The 17,397-nt window shown below is 39.4% G+C and overlaps 1 protein-coding gene across 2 annotated transcripts in view; it reads left to right on the top strand.

Moving 5' to 3' along the window:
• Positions 1–38: 38 nt before the first annotated feature.
• The window catches only part of NUBPL (NUBP iron-sulfur cluster assembly factor, mitochondrial), an 87,057-nt gene continuing 69,698 nt past the window's right edge, over positions 39–17,397 (top strand). The window contains exons 1-4 of one of the 2 annotated variants that reach the window (XM_054200873.1): positions 39–223; positions 1,002–1,149; positions 4,330–4,364; positions 17,289–17,379. In XM_054200873.1, the coding sequence (XP_054056848.1) occupies positions 110–223; positions 1,002–1,149; positions 4,330–4,364; positions 17,289–17,379 (388 nt within the window). In that variant the 5' untranslated portion in view covers positions 39–109. The remainder of the gene's footprint in view (positions 224–1,001; positions 1,150–4,329; positions 4,365–17,288; positions 17,380–17,397) is intronic. The other variant, XM_054200871.1, reaches the window with a different exon arrangement.

Raw genomic sequence — 17,397 nt, 5'->3', positions numbered from 1 at the left:
ACCGGCCGAGCTGAGGGAGGCCCGGCCCGGCGCAGCGCAGGGGGGCGGGCCGAGGCGCGACGAGACGGCGCCATCTCAGCGCGCCCGGGGCGGGGGAAGGCGCCGGGCAATGGGGGTTCCCGCCTGGCGTTGGGCGCTGAATGCCGCCCGCCTCCGCAACGGCGGGAGGGCTCCGAGGCGCGACCCGGGCTGCGGACCCGCCGCTTCGTTTGCCGGCTCCGCGGTGAGTGAAGCGTGGGCTCTCCACGGCGGAGGGCCGGGCTGTCGGTCTGCCCTGAGGGGGGAGCTGCGAGGGAGGCTGGAGGGTCGCCGTGGCCTGGGCCCGCCCGGGTCAGCAGCGGGTGTGGGGATGCGGTGGCTGGGGCAGCGGCCGGAGCGAAGAGAGGAAGATGAGTCTCTGCCCGGTTTTTGCCGGGACCGGGGTCTGTTCTGTGGAAGGAGCGAGCGGTCCCCCTTGCTCTGGAACAAGAGAAGAGGGACTCGCTCGGGCGGACCGGCACTTGCCCGGCTGCCTCGGGGGACGCTTCCCGGGGGAGGGAGAGCCCTCGGCCCCGGGGAGAGCTACCGGCGCTTCGCTGGTGCCTCACCGGCACCTCAGCACCGGCGGGTTCTCTGCCTTTGCTGTGCTTGAAGCAACTGTAGCATAAAAGACCGCAAGGTCTAGCCTGTTTTTTTGAAGCTTCTAACTTTTTAAGTGACATTTTGGTTTATTTTAACACAAGCCCTCAATGTATGTATATTTTTTTTTTTTCTTTTAAGTGTTAAGATAGATGCTATTTAAGGGTGCATCTAAACAAAACACCCACTGGGGTTATTTCTAAGCAGGCCCCATCCCTGCCCGCCTGTGGAGCAGGCTCCCTTTGGGAGAGCCTGCCTGCAAAACACTGCTTTTTTTTTTTTATTGGACCAGTAGTGGAATTGGTGGGTTCTTCCCTCTTGGCTTTCTCCGCGGAAAATGCGGGTTGCTGCATACGCATTCGCTTGCTTTCTGTTTTTGTTAGTCCTCAAGATCCAGGGATGAGTCTCTAAGGGACAAACGCGCCCAGATCCTGTCACGGGGGCTGCCGAAACAGAAGCCCATAGAAGGAGTTAAGCAGGTGGTGGTCTTGGCTTCTGGAAAAGGGGGAGTTGGAAAATCAACAACAGCAGGTAATATTTTTTTTCCCCCTGTTATCATTTACTTTGCACGTTTTGTGATACTTTGTAAGGAATGTTTGGGCACTCACTGTGTCATTGTGTTGAGTCCCACTAACACAGACCTTCACCTCTGTCAAGTCCCATTGCAGCCATTGAGAACCTACGTGGGTACAGAGGTCTTGGCTTTAAATGAAGTGCAAACTGAGCAGACAGCTTTAAAATAATATCTTCATAGTAGAGTAGTGCTGTCCTGGGACAGTCTGCTTTCTTAAGAGGCGATGTAAGCTGAGGTGTAGGAGATCATAGGCTTGTGCAGTGACACGGTTCCTCCTTCCCTAGCAGCGTAGGCGTGCCCATACAGTGTTCCTCTGTGCTGTGTTGGCATAGTCATGTGCTCTGTAGAGGATGCTAATATTTGGAAGGTTTCAAAATCAGGTCTCTGTCCAATTTTCTCAACTACTTGTATAGGCATTTCATAAAAAAAAAAAAGGTGAAACAGAAGTTATAAACCACACAAGATGATCAGAGCCTTGTGAAGCACCTTGAACTCTTCTCTCAGCCCCACTATTAAATTTTTAATTAATTTTTCTCTAACTGTGCAGTTCCTGGGTGTTTCAACAAGATAGTACATAGGTTACCAGTACTGCAGAGGTTTGCTTGAACTTAAAGATGACACTGAAGGTAAACCTCTTTGAGAAGATCTCTGTAAAATGTTAGAAATTTGTTTAGAGATCTCGTCCTTAGTATCTATATTGGAAGACAGTCATACTTGAGTTGAATGTTGTCTACTGTTTGATTCCATTTGCTGTGAATAACACATTGATGTAGCTCTTAATTTCTCATTTTGTGGTTTGTATTTCAGCCATGCTTGAAAAGGACTGACAGTCTAATGAATACTAGAACAGACAAGCATGGTATCTGTAGTAAGAGCAACTACTTTAAAAAAAAAAAAAGTATTTTTTTTCTATATATAGGATACACTTATATACTATTCTGTACTTAGGATACACGTTCCTGTACAAAGACATGCAAAACAACCAACGCTTGCATTTCTTGATAATGTACCTTTTGGTTGATGGTTATACTTCATAGGCTGGTTGTTTCAGGTTACTGAAAATACCAAATACCTGTTTGTAAATCAACAATTTACAAAATCAACATGATTTGAACAATAGCTGGATACTTTGTGTTCTCTGTTGAATCCCAATCTTGCACTCCATTGTCTTTGTATTACTGTCAGTTCCAAGAGGGCATTGAGATGCAGTGTAGGACCTAACCTGAACCTAAACATTCATGTTGGCCCTAACTAGTAAGTTCCCATAACCAGGAGTGCAGTGGAACAGGGCAGATACATTCCAGAAGTTCAACACAACTTTATTTGTTTATTTGTTTATTTATTTTTTTACAACTTCACAGCAGGCTCTAAGAGTCGTCACTGTGGTATCTCCGCCCATGCTAAACCAGCCAGCCGATACCAAGAATGATGCACAGGGAGATCTGAGTTAGTCTTCTAGAAATCAGTACAAGTCTCGGAAGGTGTATTAGTTTGGACTTCGTAACTTCCAAATCTGAACTGGCCACCTAAAAAATTCAGGTTTTCCTGCTATATTATTCCCTTTTATCCCTTTTATTCCGTCTCCCTTTTATCCCTTCAATAGTCAATACCCTTTATTGAAGGAGCGTTGTGGATCATACTTTAATTTTCACACATGATAATTGTGTAGGAAGAAGATAGATATCTGAAGTAGTTTTAAGACAGTGTGTGGAGTAACTTGCTGCTTCCTTTGTGCCTCTTCAGTCATGAGCTATGGTTGATTTTATTTCTTTTTTTTATTTATCATTGGTTTGCTTGTTTTTTCTCCTTATCTGTGATTTGTAGATTGGTCTCCAAGTTTCAGAGGATGCATTTTGCTCTGATTGATTCAGGGAATGGTTAATCAATCATCAGTTTAAATAGCAAACTGAAGAATAAAATCTATATGCTTTATCGTCTTAGGAGTAAACAGTGGCTGTGTGCTTCTTAAGGAGAGTTGTACAGTTTTCTTTGTTAACCTCCTCACCATTTTGTTTAAAGGAACTTGTCTTTCTCAATACTAAATACTTTAAGTTGTGAACCTGACTCCCCAGCTTGTTCTAAGTACCTTCATAGTCTTCCAGTGGAAAAAGGCTTGACTGCAGCTTATTTTTCTTAAAAGGCGCTGTGGAATGAGGTACAGCAATGTGTAAAGGAAGCAAAAGATGTTATCCAAGAAAGAGGTGTGTGTTTGTTTTGTTTTTTTGTTTTTTTTTTTTGTTTGTTTGTTTTTTTTGTTTTTTTTTTTGTGTGTGTGTGTTTTTCCTGCAAAAGATGTTAATGCTTGGATCATAACAATTACTATTTGGTTATACTGAAGCTTCTAGGAGGTCTTCCAACACAATTGAAGCTGGTGAGCAATTAAAAGATACCATTTCTTGCATGTGCTTTTCAGTTATGGAAGTTAAGTGTTGATGGAAATGTAAAATCTGTGAACAAACTCACAGTCTTTTTAATGGCTGTTTTTTTTGTTTCTTTAGTTGTTATAGATGCTTTCAGAGTAGGTGAGACTTTGTTTTCTGACATAAAAATCAAGCGAAAAGCATGCATTGCACCTTCTTCCAGAAAATATCCACGTTTAATAAATCACATGAAATCAAAAAAGGCATATGAGCATCTTTCTGGTCACTGGCCTTTAACAGTTCAGGTCAATACTTACCTAATCTGTAGTTTTAATAAATTTAATAACAGACTGTGGTGAAGGTTACCTATGGTAGGGTTATTTTAGTTTTGCAGTACAGTGTCCACTTTTCAAAAGTCAAGTGGGCACCTCAAATTTTTTTTCTTAATGTCATCCTCTGGCAAAATACTTAGGTTGTATTTTTTATTTTGTAATGTCCTCTAGAAACTTAGAGTCTGCAGGTTTTTGCAGATTAGATTGAGTTTGGTAGCCTCTTAGCAAAGATGGACTGAAATGTAGGTGCTGCTGCCATTTAAACCACTGGTAATACTGTAGAGGTGCAAGAAGCTAAGAATCAAGATGATGAATGTAATTATTAGGTAAGTGTGATGTATTGTTACTATGTTTTCTCTTGTTAGAAATGGTAACATTCTAGATATTTAGGAATTAAGTTTTCTTGTGCTTAATCTCTTTTCTTTTTCCTTCCTGTTTCTTGCAGTAAACATAGCCCTCGCCCTAGCAGCAAATGATTCGGTAGGTGGACATCTAATTATCAGCCTTAATGTGAAACAGCTGTGTAAGTCATAAATAAAATGGTTACTGCTGGGGGCAGTCACATACATTAAATCTAAGTATTTACTCTGACAGTTAATTTCTTTATTTGTTTTTCATGGAGTTTTGAGTTTATATTGGTTTGTTTATATTTTGTCAGTACCATGAGTGACTTAGTAGCTCTCATCTGTCATCTGGGTTTGGCTGTGTCCTTTCTCTTGTGTGTCTCAGTTCAACTGCAATTCTGCAAGGGTGTGTAGACATAGTAGAGGATATTTGTGCAGGTTGTAGACATGTAATAAATAATTAAATTCTATCACTTCAGAGCACTGACTTGGAAAAAATATGAGTAAGTGCTGGATGGTGTCCAAAACATTTTTTTTTAATAGGTCTAAAGATTTACTTTTACCAGAGAAATTAATGCATAAAAATATAAACAGCTGAGGATAAAAAGGAGCAACCTATCTTCCCTAAAGCTTGGAAATACGTTTTTTGAGTGACAAAATATTATTGCCTAATTTGGTATTGCTTGAACTGTTACTTGGACTATAAATAGATGATGGGAACCATTCAAATGTAAAAACACCAGGTCTTTGTTATGTCCACCTGCTGCTACAAGCTGGGAGTAGTTCCATTGTGCACATTTATTGCCACAGAGGTAAACTCAGAAATAAGCTTCACTTCCTGTGTAAGGGTGTATAATGAAGGTTTTGTACTCACAAAGCATTTATTAAATACAAAATATCCTCAAGTACTTTAATCTGGTAAATGTATCATCTTTTTCTTGTTGTAAAAGAAAAAACAACAGGTAGAAGGAGTGAGGTTTACATGCAGTCTGCACACTTCTTGTAGGAATTTTGTAAAAGCTTAAAAAAATTACCATAAACTCAGTCATACTTGATAAGAAGAGAGTGTTTAAAGCTGTTATATGAAAAATGTACTGTTTATAATGGCATCTGATCTTGATATTTCACAGTTCTTAATTCTGCATTTTAAATAGGCTGCTGGAGTAATTTGTTTTCAGAGAAAAATCTGTCATCTTGAAAAGCAAAACTGCTTGAATGGTTCCTTCTAATTAACTTTAGAACATGGCATTTGCTGTAATACTTTTACAAAACGAATGTGACCCTGCAGTGTGGTCTGTATTGTGGTATGGTCATTGAGTAGCTCCATGGAAACGATGTCAACTAATTGCATATAACTTTCTGTACCAGCTTAAGTGTTTTCAGATTTGTGCCTGATACTTTTCAAACATGCAGTTTTGTGCATCGTTTAAATTTATATTTAGATAAAGCATCTATTAGTAATTCTGACACACACAAGTTTTGGGATTATGCCCTTTGTTAGGAGTTAAACATCCGGTTTTAAACGTAATAATGTGATATACCACTTCAGTAGCCCATTAAAACACTTGTGAAGCACACAAATAAGAGAGACCATAGTCTAGAATGATTGAAGAGGTTGTTGGCAGAGTTATTTGGAAAATCGGAGACTTGAGAAATAATTTTAAATTAAAATGAGCCAAGTAAGTTAAGTAAACACAGAATGTGCTAGTCATTTCTGATGTTACGATTATGTGGTGGTGTAAAATTAGAGGCCAGCTTCTGGTGGATGTTAATCAATGAAGAGCAGCTGAAATTGATGATACAGCTGTGACTTGCATGAACTGATGGTCACTATTTAGCAAGATGCTGCCGTGAAATTGTGTATTGATGTAGTTACAGGTTATAAAATACAGAATTAAGGTGGATTGAATAAACTCAACTCTATCTTGTTTTTTTATGTTTATCATGCATTTTTATATATATATATATCTCTAAAAAGATAATGATGGCATATATCATGTCTATGTTTAATGTTTGGACTTGAATTTGCTAGTGTGTTCATTTGTGTACTCCCATTGATTTCAGTTCACTAGTTTCATGACTCAGGGTTATGAAGGTAATATCTCAGGGACCGTGATTCAGGCTGGGATTGTCCAGTGCTCTGAATTGTGGGGATTGATGCAATGTTCAGTTTTGTTACAGTGTAATAAATAAGGAGGTTGTTTTCCAGCATCCATTGGTGCATCCTGCTGAAGTCTATAGTGAATTTCTTTGACCTCACATAGGCAGCAATGGACCTCTTCATTTACTTTTAATAACTACTGATTGTGCATCACCTTCCTATGGCTTCCCTTCATTGCTAGTGTAAGTTCATCTCTATCTGGGGGAGCAGTAATGATTCTGTTAGTAGATCATAGCTTCAGCAGCCTCCTGCAACTTCATTACGCTCCTTATGTCACTTATAAGCAAAATACATATTTATAGAAACTGGTGCTTGGACTCGATGTACTGTTTAAAAGAGGAAAGAAAGGAGTCGCAAAGAGACATAGGTCACCGTGACAATAAAGGTCTGTGCTTCCTTCATTAGATACAGTCTGTTTCTGTTACAAGTTCAATGAATGTAAGTAGATTTTCAAAGCAAGTAGTATACTGGAGCTAAATGACTTCAAAAATAATGTTGTCTTCTGATCTTTCAAGTGTTCTCTTTCTAAGATTATACAGGTCACAGACTATTGAGAACAACTGTTTTCTGGCGAGGGAGATCTGTGGAAGATGCTTTCAGAGGAGATTGGATTAGAGCAGGTTCTTGCTGCTTTCAGCAACAGCTGTGACATCTTATTGTTGTTTGATAGTGAAGATTAACAGTCAAAGCATAAAGGAATTTTTTGTCCTATTGATAAAAGAAAGCTTCCATCTTCTCTTAAAATTCTACTTTCTCTAGTTAAAAACCAAACCCACTGTTTCTATAGATTTTTTTTTTTTTTTTTTAATTATGGAAGCTTTTCCAGTTATTGTAGTGATGGTGTGAAGTATTAAGGCATTGACAGAGCCTTGGATGTTGTCACTGGCGCACAGTGTTGTTGGCAGAGCTGGGATTAGAATTCAGGAGTTCAAGTCGTGCATGCTGGTGCTCAGTCTGTGTGGCATATTTCTACCTCATGGTTACAGAGTAAATAATTCAAGACAGGATTTCATTTAGATGCCTGGATACCACGTCCAAGACAAAGTAGGTTTTTTTTGAGTTTTGGTTTGGGTTTTTTTTTGATGCAAAGCCAGGGAAACAAGCAGGGCAGCCTCTTATCCCTCTCTAGAATATTAGGCTTTCGGTACCCCGGGTTACCTGTTGTAGATGGATTAGTTAAGAACTGTATAAGGTCTTGTGCCTGTACCAAGACCTATAAATCTATACAGTGTTCTTTTTGTGTTAAGAAATAAAGTTTTACCCTTGTGTGCTATTTTTAATTGCTTGCTTCATTTGACAGCTGATTCTTTTCATTCTTTTGATGTACCAGCAGTCAGTTGCGCTCCCCTAGGAGCACTTGAGAAGAATTTTTGGGTTTCGTGCCAGGACGATTCATATTGAGACTAGAATGACTATTTATGAAAGCTGCCTGGCCAGAGACGATTTATTATAGTAGAAACAAGTTGAATTAATAGATGGCAGCAATAATAGGATAGAGATTGCTTGTTTATGAACAGAGTATTTTAGTGAGCAAACACCAGCTGTGCATGACTAAGGATGGCACAGCTCCAGTTGGGAGGCTGCGTGCTCGTGCTGTCACTGTAAGGCAAGCTCCCCACTCACATTTCCTTTAACTCTCCTTTTCTTCCCAGGAAGACTTACTTTTTTTTCCGCTGTAGAATGAAGTCGGTTTTGTGTTGTGAAGGTCAGAGGAGCAAATAGTAAGACCACATGGGAACAAGTCAGTGTGTAGGCATGAGCGAGTGGCTTCTGCCTGCAAGCAGTGGGGGCGCGTGGTTAAAGGCGTCAGTTTTAACTGTTGTCATCGCTGTGTGTCAGGGGCCTACAGGAGAGGTGGGGAGGGACGCTTTGTCAGGGAGGGGAGCGATAGGACCAGGGGTAATGGTTTTAAACTGGAAGAAGGGAGATTTAGATTAGATACCAGGAAGAAACTCTTTATCCTTAGGGTGGTGAGACACTGGAACAGGTTGCCCAGCGAAGTTGTGGATGCCCCATCCCTGGAGGTGTTCAAGGCCAGGTTGGATGGGGCTTTGAGCAGCCTGGTCTAGCGGGAGGTGTCCCTGCCCATGGCAGGGGGTGGAACGGGATGATGTTTAAGGTCCTCTCCAACCCAGACCGTTCCGTGATCCTGTGATTGGGTCAAGCAGGCCAGGACCAACAACTGAAATACGCCAAGGCTGCTTTTTATCCCGTGGGGGGGCCGTTGTTTTCCCCAGCAAACCCGCTGGTTGCTGGGCAACGTCGTGTTTTAAGGGGGCGGCGGCCGGCAGGGGGCGCGGAGGCGGGGCCGGGGGCGCGGCCACTCCCCCTTCCCCGCCGCGTGCTGCAGCCCGCCCCGGGCGGCCAGAGGCCGGGCACGGCGTGTCGGGACGTCGGTACAGCGCGGGAAAGCTCGTGATCAGCTACGTGAAAAACGCGGATTCCAGCGGTGTCACAGTCAAAATGTGACACGGCAGGTTTAAAAAACAAACAAACACCCCCCCCCCCCCCCCCCCCAAAAAAAAAAAAGACATCAAGCTCGTGTGGATATATCTGCCTGTGAGTATGAGGTTTCTCACAAGTATATAGTTATATAAGTTATAGAACTTACAGAAATTATGTCGCTGTGAGCAGGGTCTTCACGTGAATTGACTATTGTGACAATACAATTAGTTTTAATTATTTCAAAATTTTTAATTTAATCAAGCAACACAGGTTGATCTTAAGGTGGGTGGATTTTGAGTAGTTTTATTTTCTTCACGTTCCAGCTTCCCCCCCCCCTCCCCCCCAAATATTTGGCTCCTGTAATTAAACTGATCATCTACAGGATAATATTTGACTGCTGCATTAAAAGATGACTTCACAACGTATATACGTTTCTTTCAGGTAAGGAAAAAAATCCACATGGGTGGAACAAAAAAATCGAGAAGAAATTAGACAATAATGGGCTGCTTTACTGAATAAATATTGCACGAAGGCAAGTTCTGACCTGTTTTGTCCTTCTCCTATGCAGCTTTCCTAGTTATTAGGGTTTGATTTCTAGGCATCCTTACCTTTGTTGCTAAGAGAATTAGAAGACTTTAATTGCTGTAGATAAGGTGTTCATGCTTGTTTCTTGATGCTAAAAAATGTCAGTAAAGTTGGAGATGCCAGTTAGAATTGATTGGGGTTATCTTGCAATGACAGCTCAGCTCCTAGATTAGCTGAGAAAATGAGAGCATAAAGGTTTAAAAATCTTACTGCTTTTCAATTAAGAAATGAGTGAAATTAAAAATATTTTTAAATGGGGGCCACTTAAAATGTTTTACTTTACTCAAATGACTATATGCTTAATATGAGGAAAATAAAAAAATTTTACTCTTTTTTTTTTTTTTTAAATATTTGCATGTAGAGTTATTTACCTGCATCCTGACTCTTCAAGTCATTGAAAGCCTAGTGCAGGTGTCAGAAAGGCTGATGTGAAAGGTGAAGCATGTTTATAATAATTTGGTATGCTGAGGAAGTGGTGAGGCATCTTGTAGAGGTGTAGTAATGTTTCGGGTTCTGTTTTGCATTTTGGTAATTTATTTTTAAAATGGTGCTCTACTGAAATTTTTTTCCCAATAGGATACATAATGTGCAAGAAGGCCAAACAAGGTTGAATTACTGATATCTGATTATTCTGAAGTCTGACTAGGAGCTACTGCAGACTGTTCTGGAAGAAAGTGCCAGAGAAGTTCTGTAGCTGAGAGAAAACTAGAAGATCTTCATATGAAGGAAAAGGTCTTTTAAACCATAAGAGGAGTGAGTGTTTAAAATAAGTCTGCATTTCTCGGATAGCAAGTGAGAAAACTGTGGTGGTACTTCTTTGGTTTTAATCCAATTTACAGCTAGGCACTTAAATAGTGTGCAGCTGAAAGAGTTAGAGAATTAGGGATTAAAAGATGGCTATTCAGTGTGTCAGTATGTCAAACGAGGAATCCAGAGTCTATCCTGATTTTAAGTTCCCTTTTGTCCTGTGTGTTGCTACTTGCAGTTTGGGATTAGCTTTAAGTCTATAATGACATTAAAAGGGTAAATTGAGAGTCCTGGTAGTGGATTAAGAGCACCAGCTTTAAAAATAACTGGCACCTTCATTTAGCAAAGCTGGAATTTCTGTCTTTGGAATGGGCTGCAGCTGCTGAGTATTGGGAGTGCTTCTATGTAGGGAATCCTTCACTGTATAGAACGATGACAGCTCATTAACCTGTGCCTCCATCCCTCCTGGGCTGAACACCGGGGAATTCTGGTGGTCTGCAGAGTTTACTTCGAAGTAGAATACCATCCGCAAACATCCAGTGGGGATATATATGCCCTACCAAGAATGGAAAAAAAGTCTCAGAAGTGATAAGCAAAAATGAAATTAATGCTGTCAAAGAGTCTCTGGATGTTTAGCAGTAACATAGGCTATGTTGATTAACAGCTATTTATAGCAGCCTTTTGTGAGCTGTCGTTTTTTTTTTCCCCCCTCCCCCCCCCCCCCCCCCCCCGACCTTCTTTCTCTCCTTTGGCATGAAGTCTTTTATCAGGCTTGTTCCTCAATAAAGCATTTGGCAACTTGGAAGAAATCAATGAATATCACCAGATTCTCCACTGAACGCAGAAGTGTGCCTGGAGGGGTCCTCTGTGATATATGAATGGAACTGGTTTCATTTGGTTGAAAAATCTGTTATTGGAAATTTTAATTGATTTCATAGTTAATATTACCTGAAAGACAAAAAAGGGAACCTGCATAAAGAAAGTGTATCGGAGAGACTAAACAGCTCTTAAGTGTCTGCTAAAATAGTTAACAGGAGGAAAGTTATGGATCACTTTGTCATTAACATAGACCTATGTCATCTGTACAAGGACCACGTATGGTAACTCACCTGCCAAAGAGAACAAACATAACAGCAATTCAATAATTTTGAATCTGCATAAGGAAAAGTGAAGGAGGCAAAACTTACTGGGTTTTTAAGAGATCTCTCTCTGACAATATGTTGAAGGAATGTGTTTAATACGACCTTTAACAACTTTATTTTAATTTTTCCCCCCAAAAGGATTTATTACAACCAAGTTCAGAGCCTGGAAATTAGTAATTCAGAATGCAGCTATCTTGCAAATCTCTTTTGCTCACAAGGCAGTGGCCAAGTTCAAAGGCTAAACTGAACTTTAATTACTGTGAGAATGTTGCCAGAGAAGTTAAAGGAAAGGATGTTTTTAGTGAGGTTATCTGTGCCTGTAATTTGTACGCTGCACAAAATGAAGCTGTAGGATTCTCACCTTTCAGGAATATGTGCAAGAGTATCTTCTTTATCTATTGATACAGCGTTTGGTTTTCTTGTAAATACAGAATCTATACCTGGTGACTGTGAAAACTTGTTTTAATTTCTTAGTGTAGGGAGAGAAGTTTCTAAATCAGAATGAAAACTTTACAGTGCTTGTACTGGGATAAGAGAGGCAGTGATTATATAGATGTACCTTATGCTGAATATTTGTCACAAAACTTTAGAGGTCTAATCGGGCAAATTAATATCTCATTGAGAAGACTGATGGTAGTGAAGTAAAAAGGTTGATGTAATCAATGATGTACAAGCAGAAGAGGAAGAGGAGTTATAATTCTTTACCACCATCCTTTATCCTGCAAACTTATTTTTTTTGTGTGTTCTTGAGCTCACTAGTGGTCAGATGAGCCTGTGACAGTTGGCACTGGTACTGCAGAAAGAGCAAATCCTAGCAGTAGTTAGCCTATGGTAGGGAGCCCTTAGCTAGAGAGGGGAGAAACCTTAAAAGCATTGATAAGAAGATAAATGGGAACATCTGTGAGTGTTTTAAGTATGCCTTTTGCTGAATAGACCAAGAGAGTGCTTTTGTGTTTTCATGTGCCGACGATGTATTTATTTCTAATTTTGTGTTCTCTCTACCTGATGATATTGGTAAGGATGTCACTCAGGTGGTAATTCTGCACATGCTAGTTTAGTGTATTTTTTCAAAGTAGCTTGCCATATGTCCAGTGATGTGGAAGAACATGATTAAATCATACGGGAATGGTTACATGGTCAGTTACATTTTGAGAGCTTAACCTGTTCAGAACTTGCAGTAAGGCAACAAAAAAATACAGGTCTCTAGAAAGTATTTTCCAAACGTAGTAAGCTTCAACACTGATTCAAACTTCCTTCCGCAGCTGGGCAGGGGGAAGGAAAAGGACAAATGTTAACTTGAGAACAGCTGTTTTGAACTTGGTTATTGCTATGCCAGCTGGAGAGATGGAATTCTGTTTGTTTAATAGCACAGGATGGAAATATTTTTATAAGGAGAAGGTGCAGCCATGAGAAGATGGTGGAGTTGTGTGGTGAAAAGGGTGGTGAATCCTTTTGCTGCAGAGTTCTGAGGGTGGCTGTAGCAGTGGTGCGTGCTGCGCTCTGCAGAACGCTTAGAAGCAGGGGGACTTTGATGTGTTTGAATGTGCTTTGAGTGCTGCATTTCTGTCTGTATAACCATCGTGTTACTTAACTAGAAAAATGATTTAGTGTTGGTATGCGATGTATATGCATATGAAATAATGTCAGAGGACATTAGAGGAATCCTAGAATTTGGGTTCTTTTCTTTCTTTATTTTTTAAGTTGCCTTCTTCATCCTGCTTGTGACCCTCTGTAATTTGTTCCTTCTGCCCAGTTACTCTTTTTTGCCTTGTCTGGTGTTATGCATGCTTTTTAGGGTTTGTTTTAATACAGCAGTACTTTGAAAGATGTGCTGATTCATATGAGATGTGGGTTATATGGGTGAAATGACAATTTATTAAAATTTAATTTAATTTTTTTTATTAACTCATGCATCTGGATTAAACTTAACTCGGCATGAGAACTATCTGGTGTTGGTAATTCTGATTAACAGTTGCATGTGGTAGCATCCAGGTGTATGCAAATTATTTCATCTCCTGGGGATTTAAAACATTGTAAATGCTGGAAGAGATAATCTGCACTGTGCTGTGTCTGTCTTAAAAGATCTCTTGGAGCTGTCATAATGCTTTTTCAAGATACATTAAACCTTCAGTAAAGGTTTATTATTAGTATTCTAGGAATGCTTACATATGGCAAATGCAGGGATAGTTGGGAGAAACAAAACTCAAAACCTTAGCTTATTGGGCCATTGCTTTCTGTATAAGCTGCTACTTTTAGGCATTATGAAGTCATTTTACCTAACGTGTTGAATTGCTTGGTGAAGAAAAAAACCTACCTTAGGCTATCTTTAATTAGGTTCTGCTAGTGATTTAAAGATTTTCCAGAAGACCTTTCTTCTATAATCCTGTAGAAAGCACCGTGCTTACAGGAACACTCGTGCTTCCATCGGCATGAGTTGTAGAAACTTGAGAATCTGTTAATTATTTTTCTGTTTGAAGACAAACGTTTATTGAACTGTATTCACAAACAAAAGCAGTGCATCTTGGAGACAGACATCTTTCTTACTTTTGATGAAGTGTGTAAATTTCTTTGAGAAATTGTTGGGTCTATTGTATTAACTTAAAACAAAAATCAGGTTTGTAATTTGAAGTAGCAGCTGAATTTGCAAAGTCCTCCTAGGTAATTGAGGGGTATTTTTCCCCAGTGTATGTGTATTTATTCTTCATTTCAGGAAATTTGGTACCCTCGTAGATACATTACTGCTGACTCCTAGGAATAAATGGCCTATGGTGATGAAGATCTGACTATGCCCAGGAGGTCATGAAGTCAATGTAATTAATTTAGCTAATCCTAAATCTTCAGTCCCTTTAGGCTGAAAACAAAACTGCTATGAGTTGTAAGATTGTTGCAGTTAGCCGCTCAGTGGATAGTCATGATCCTTGTTGGAGGGAAAACCCTCAGAAAGTTGAGGGAAAGGATGTCAGTCAGGTTTAAAACACTATGTAGATTTTTCTGCAAATATTTACTTTCATTTGAGAAGGAATTAGGTGGCACAGCCCTTAGATGATGTTTTGATGGGTTCGATCAGCTGCTGACACAGATAAAGGGACTGAGTCATGAATCTTTCTAATCTGTTAAAATATGCATTTTGTACAAGAACAAAGAAGCTGTAATACTGTTGTTGATGTCTTTGAAATCTAGCATAAAAATGTGTCTTTTCAGTCTTTTTGAAATTGCAGCTTTCATACAAGTCAAGAAGTAGAATAATTTGTCAGAGTAACTCCTGAACTTTTTTGTAATAGATTTCATAGGATGTTATAAGGAAAGAGATATTAAAAAAAATCTAAATTAAATAATCCATGTAATTACATATGCTTTGCTCTGTTTAATAAAAAAGTATATTGAGTAACAACCCAAATTTGGTTGATTTTTGTAGTAAAAACCTGCTTTTCAAAGTATGTAGTAGATAATGCATGGTAATGCATTTTTTACATCTTAGTTGTAAAATTTAAGATGTGTTTGGCTTATATTAGGTAAATTCGACGCTTTAAATTGTTCAGCAGTTAAGGATGTCTTCAGGGTTCAATACCAACAGCTTAAAAAAAGAAGGAGAAAGGAAAAAAAGCAATACCCACAGAAAAAAAAAACCAAACTCAAATTATTACATATACTGTAGTAAAAAGGGTCACTCTTTCTTCTCAGGTGTGTAGGCTTCTGTGAGCTAGTTTCTTTATCTTAATTGAAATTCAGATTTGTTTAGAAGTAGTGGCCTGAATACCTAGGTTTTTAGTTATCATGGTTTAACCCCAGCCAACATCTAAGCACCCCACAGCCACTTGCTCACTTCCCCCTCACCCCCAGTGGGACTGGGGAGAGAACTGGAAGAGTAAAAGTGAGAAAATGCATGGGTTGAGATAAAGACGGTTTAACAGGTAAAGCGAAAGCCGTGCACACAAACAAAGCAAAATAAGGAACTCATTCCCTGCTTCCCATCAGCAGGCAGGTGTTCAGCCATAGAGTCGTCTAGGTTGGAAGGGGCCTTTAAGATCATCAAGTCCAACCATCAACCTAATACTGCCAAGTCCACCACTAAACCATGTCCCTGAGCACCACATCTACCTGCCTTTTGAATACCTCCAGGGATGGCGATTCCACCACTTCCCTGGGCAGCCTGTTCTGATGCTTGATAACCCTTTTGGTGAAGAAATTTTTCCTAATATGCAATCTAAACCTCCCCTGATGTAACTTGAGGCCATTTCCTCTTGTCCTGTCACTTGTTACTTGCAAGAAGAGACCAACCTCCAGCTCTCTACAGCCTCCTTTCAGGTAGTTGTAGAGAGCAATAAGGTCTTCTTCAGGAAAGCAGGGCTCCATCCCATGTAGTCGTTACTTGGGAAAACAAATGCTGTAACTCCAAACTCCCGCCCTTCCTTCTTCTTCCCCAGCTTTGTATACTGAGCATGATGTCATATGGTATGGAATAGCCCTTTGGTCAGTTGAGGTCAGCTGTCTTGGCCATGTCTCCTCCCAACTTCTTGTGTGCCCCCCAGCCTGCTCGCTGGTGGGTTGGTGTGAGGAGCAGAAAAGGCCCCAACTCTGTGCAAGCCCTGCGTAGCAGTAGCTAAAAAATCCCTGTGTTATCAACACGGTTTCCAGCACAAATCCAAAACATTGCTACATTCTCACTACTATGAAGAAAATTAACTCTGTCCCAGCCAAAACTAGCATGTTAATCCAGGTGCATTTTTTGTTTAAAAAAAAGAACAACCAACAAACAAATTGATTGTGATGCCACAGAATATACTTCATGTTTAGACATCCTGTTCATGGGTAGAGATGCTGTATACTTGCATTAAAAGTCTCGTTATACTCTTCTTCTAACCAGAAACTTGATAGTTCTCACTAAGACTTTATCTTTCTCTCCATGTTTCCCATCAAAACTGTGATAACAAAATGGCTTAATATATGATACCAAATTGCAAAAGCTTCATCCAAAAAACGAAGCATGCGTTTTGAAACACTGACAGCGAAAGTCTCATTCGGCATTGTTGGGAAAGCTCCCATTGTTGCCTTAACCTTTCAAACAAGCCTTTAAACATAGTTAACTTGCAATTTTGCAAAATGTTTAATCGCTTAGCTTTTTAGAATAGAGAAACTCGACATTCGGCACTTTAAAGAGCTTGCTCTTTACTACTTAATTTGTAGAACTTGGTAATTGGTAGTGTGTCTTGCCATCTGTAGGAAAAATAGTTTAATTTCCACAAAATATGTATGTATATCTATAAAAAAGCACACAGAAATAAATCTTGTAAGTCTAGACTACATAGTTGAAATAATTTTTATTTAAAGTTTATTGCCTAATGTACCATATGTAGTTGAACAAACTCATATTTTTAGCATTCTTTTGTGTAAATGCATTTGATTAAAATGTTATGCCTGCTTAATTGGCTTCAGAGACTTGCATTTCAGTATTTTCAAGATGTCTGCAAAAGTTTACTCTGGCCACTTAAACAGAACATAAAAATGTATTTTTTATCTTTTTCACATTCCTTGTAGTCAGTAGTGTAATTCAAACTGCGTTAATTCAAATATATTTATAAGTGTTGCTTTTTTTCTTTTTTTACAATACAATTTGATGCCTTTTAAAAAAACACTTGAATATTATTTCTGCATAAATGTACATGGAGTAGAGAGAACATGGCTTATAATGTTTGTTAATTTAAAGTCTTGTCTACATTGTGAGTAAGAAAATGTGCAAGGGAGGATTCTGTGTATTGAGAATCTGGATTTTGTGAAGACATCTGGCTCAGTTTGTAGAGACATTGTTATGTTTCATGCTTCAATTGCAATTTAGAAAGAAAGAAAACAGTGATAACGTGTCTAAAATCAAGATCGTATTTTTATTTCTATGGGCGGTTTTGAAATTTTGCTTAACTAGTAATAATACATAAAGGAAGATAGACATTTTGACAAATAATTTGGTTTTTTGTTCCTTACACAGACAAAAGAAGTTGGTTTGCTTGATGCAGACATATATGGACCTTCAATTCCAAAGATGATGAACTTAAAAGGAAACCCAGAATTAACACCAAGTAAGTGAAAGTGATTTT

This window comes from Rissa tridactyla, chromosome 4, assembly GCF_028500815.1.
Source record: "Rissa tridactyla isolate bRisTri1 chromosome 4, bRisTri1.patW.cur.20221130, whole genome shotgun sequence".
Lineage (NCBI taxonomy): Eukaryota > Metazoa > Chordata > Aves > Charadriiformes > Laridae > Rissa > Rissa tridactyla.
This window is presented reverse-complemented; position numbering and strand designations above follow the sequence as displayed.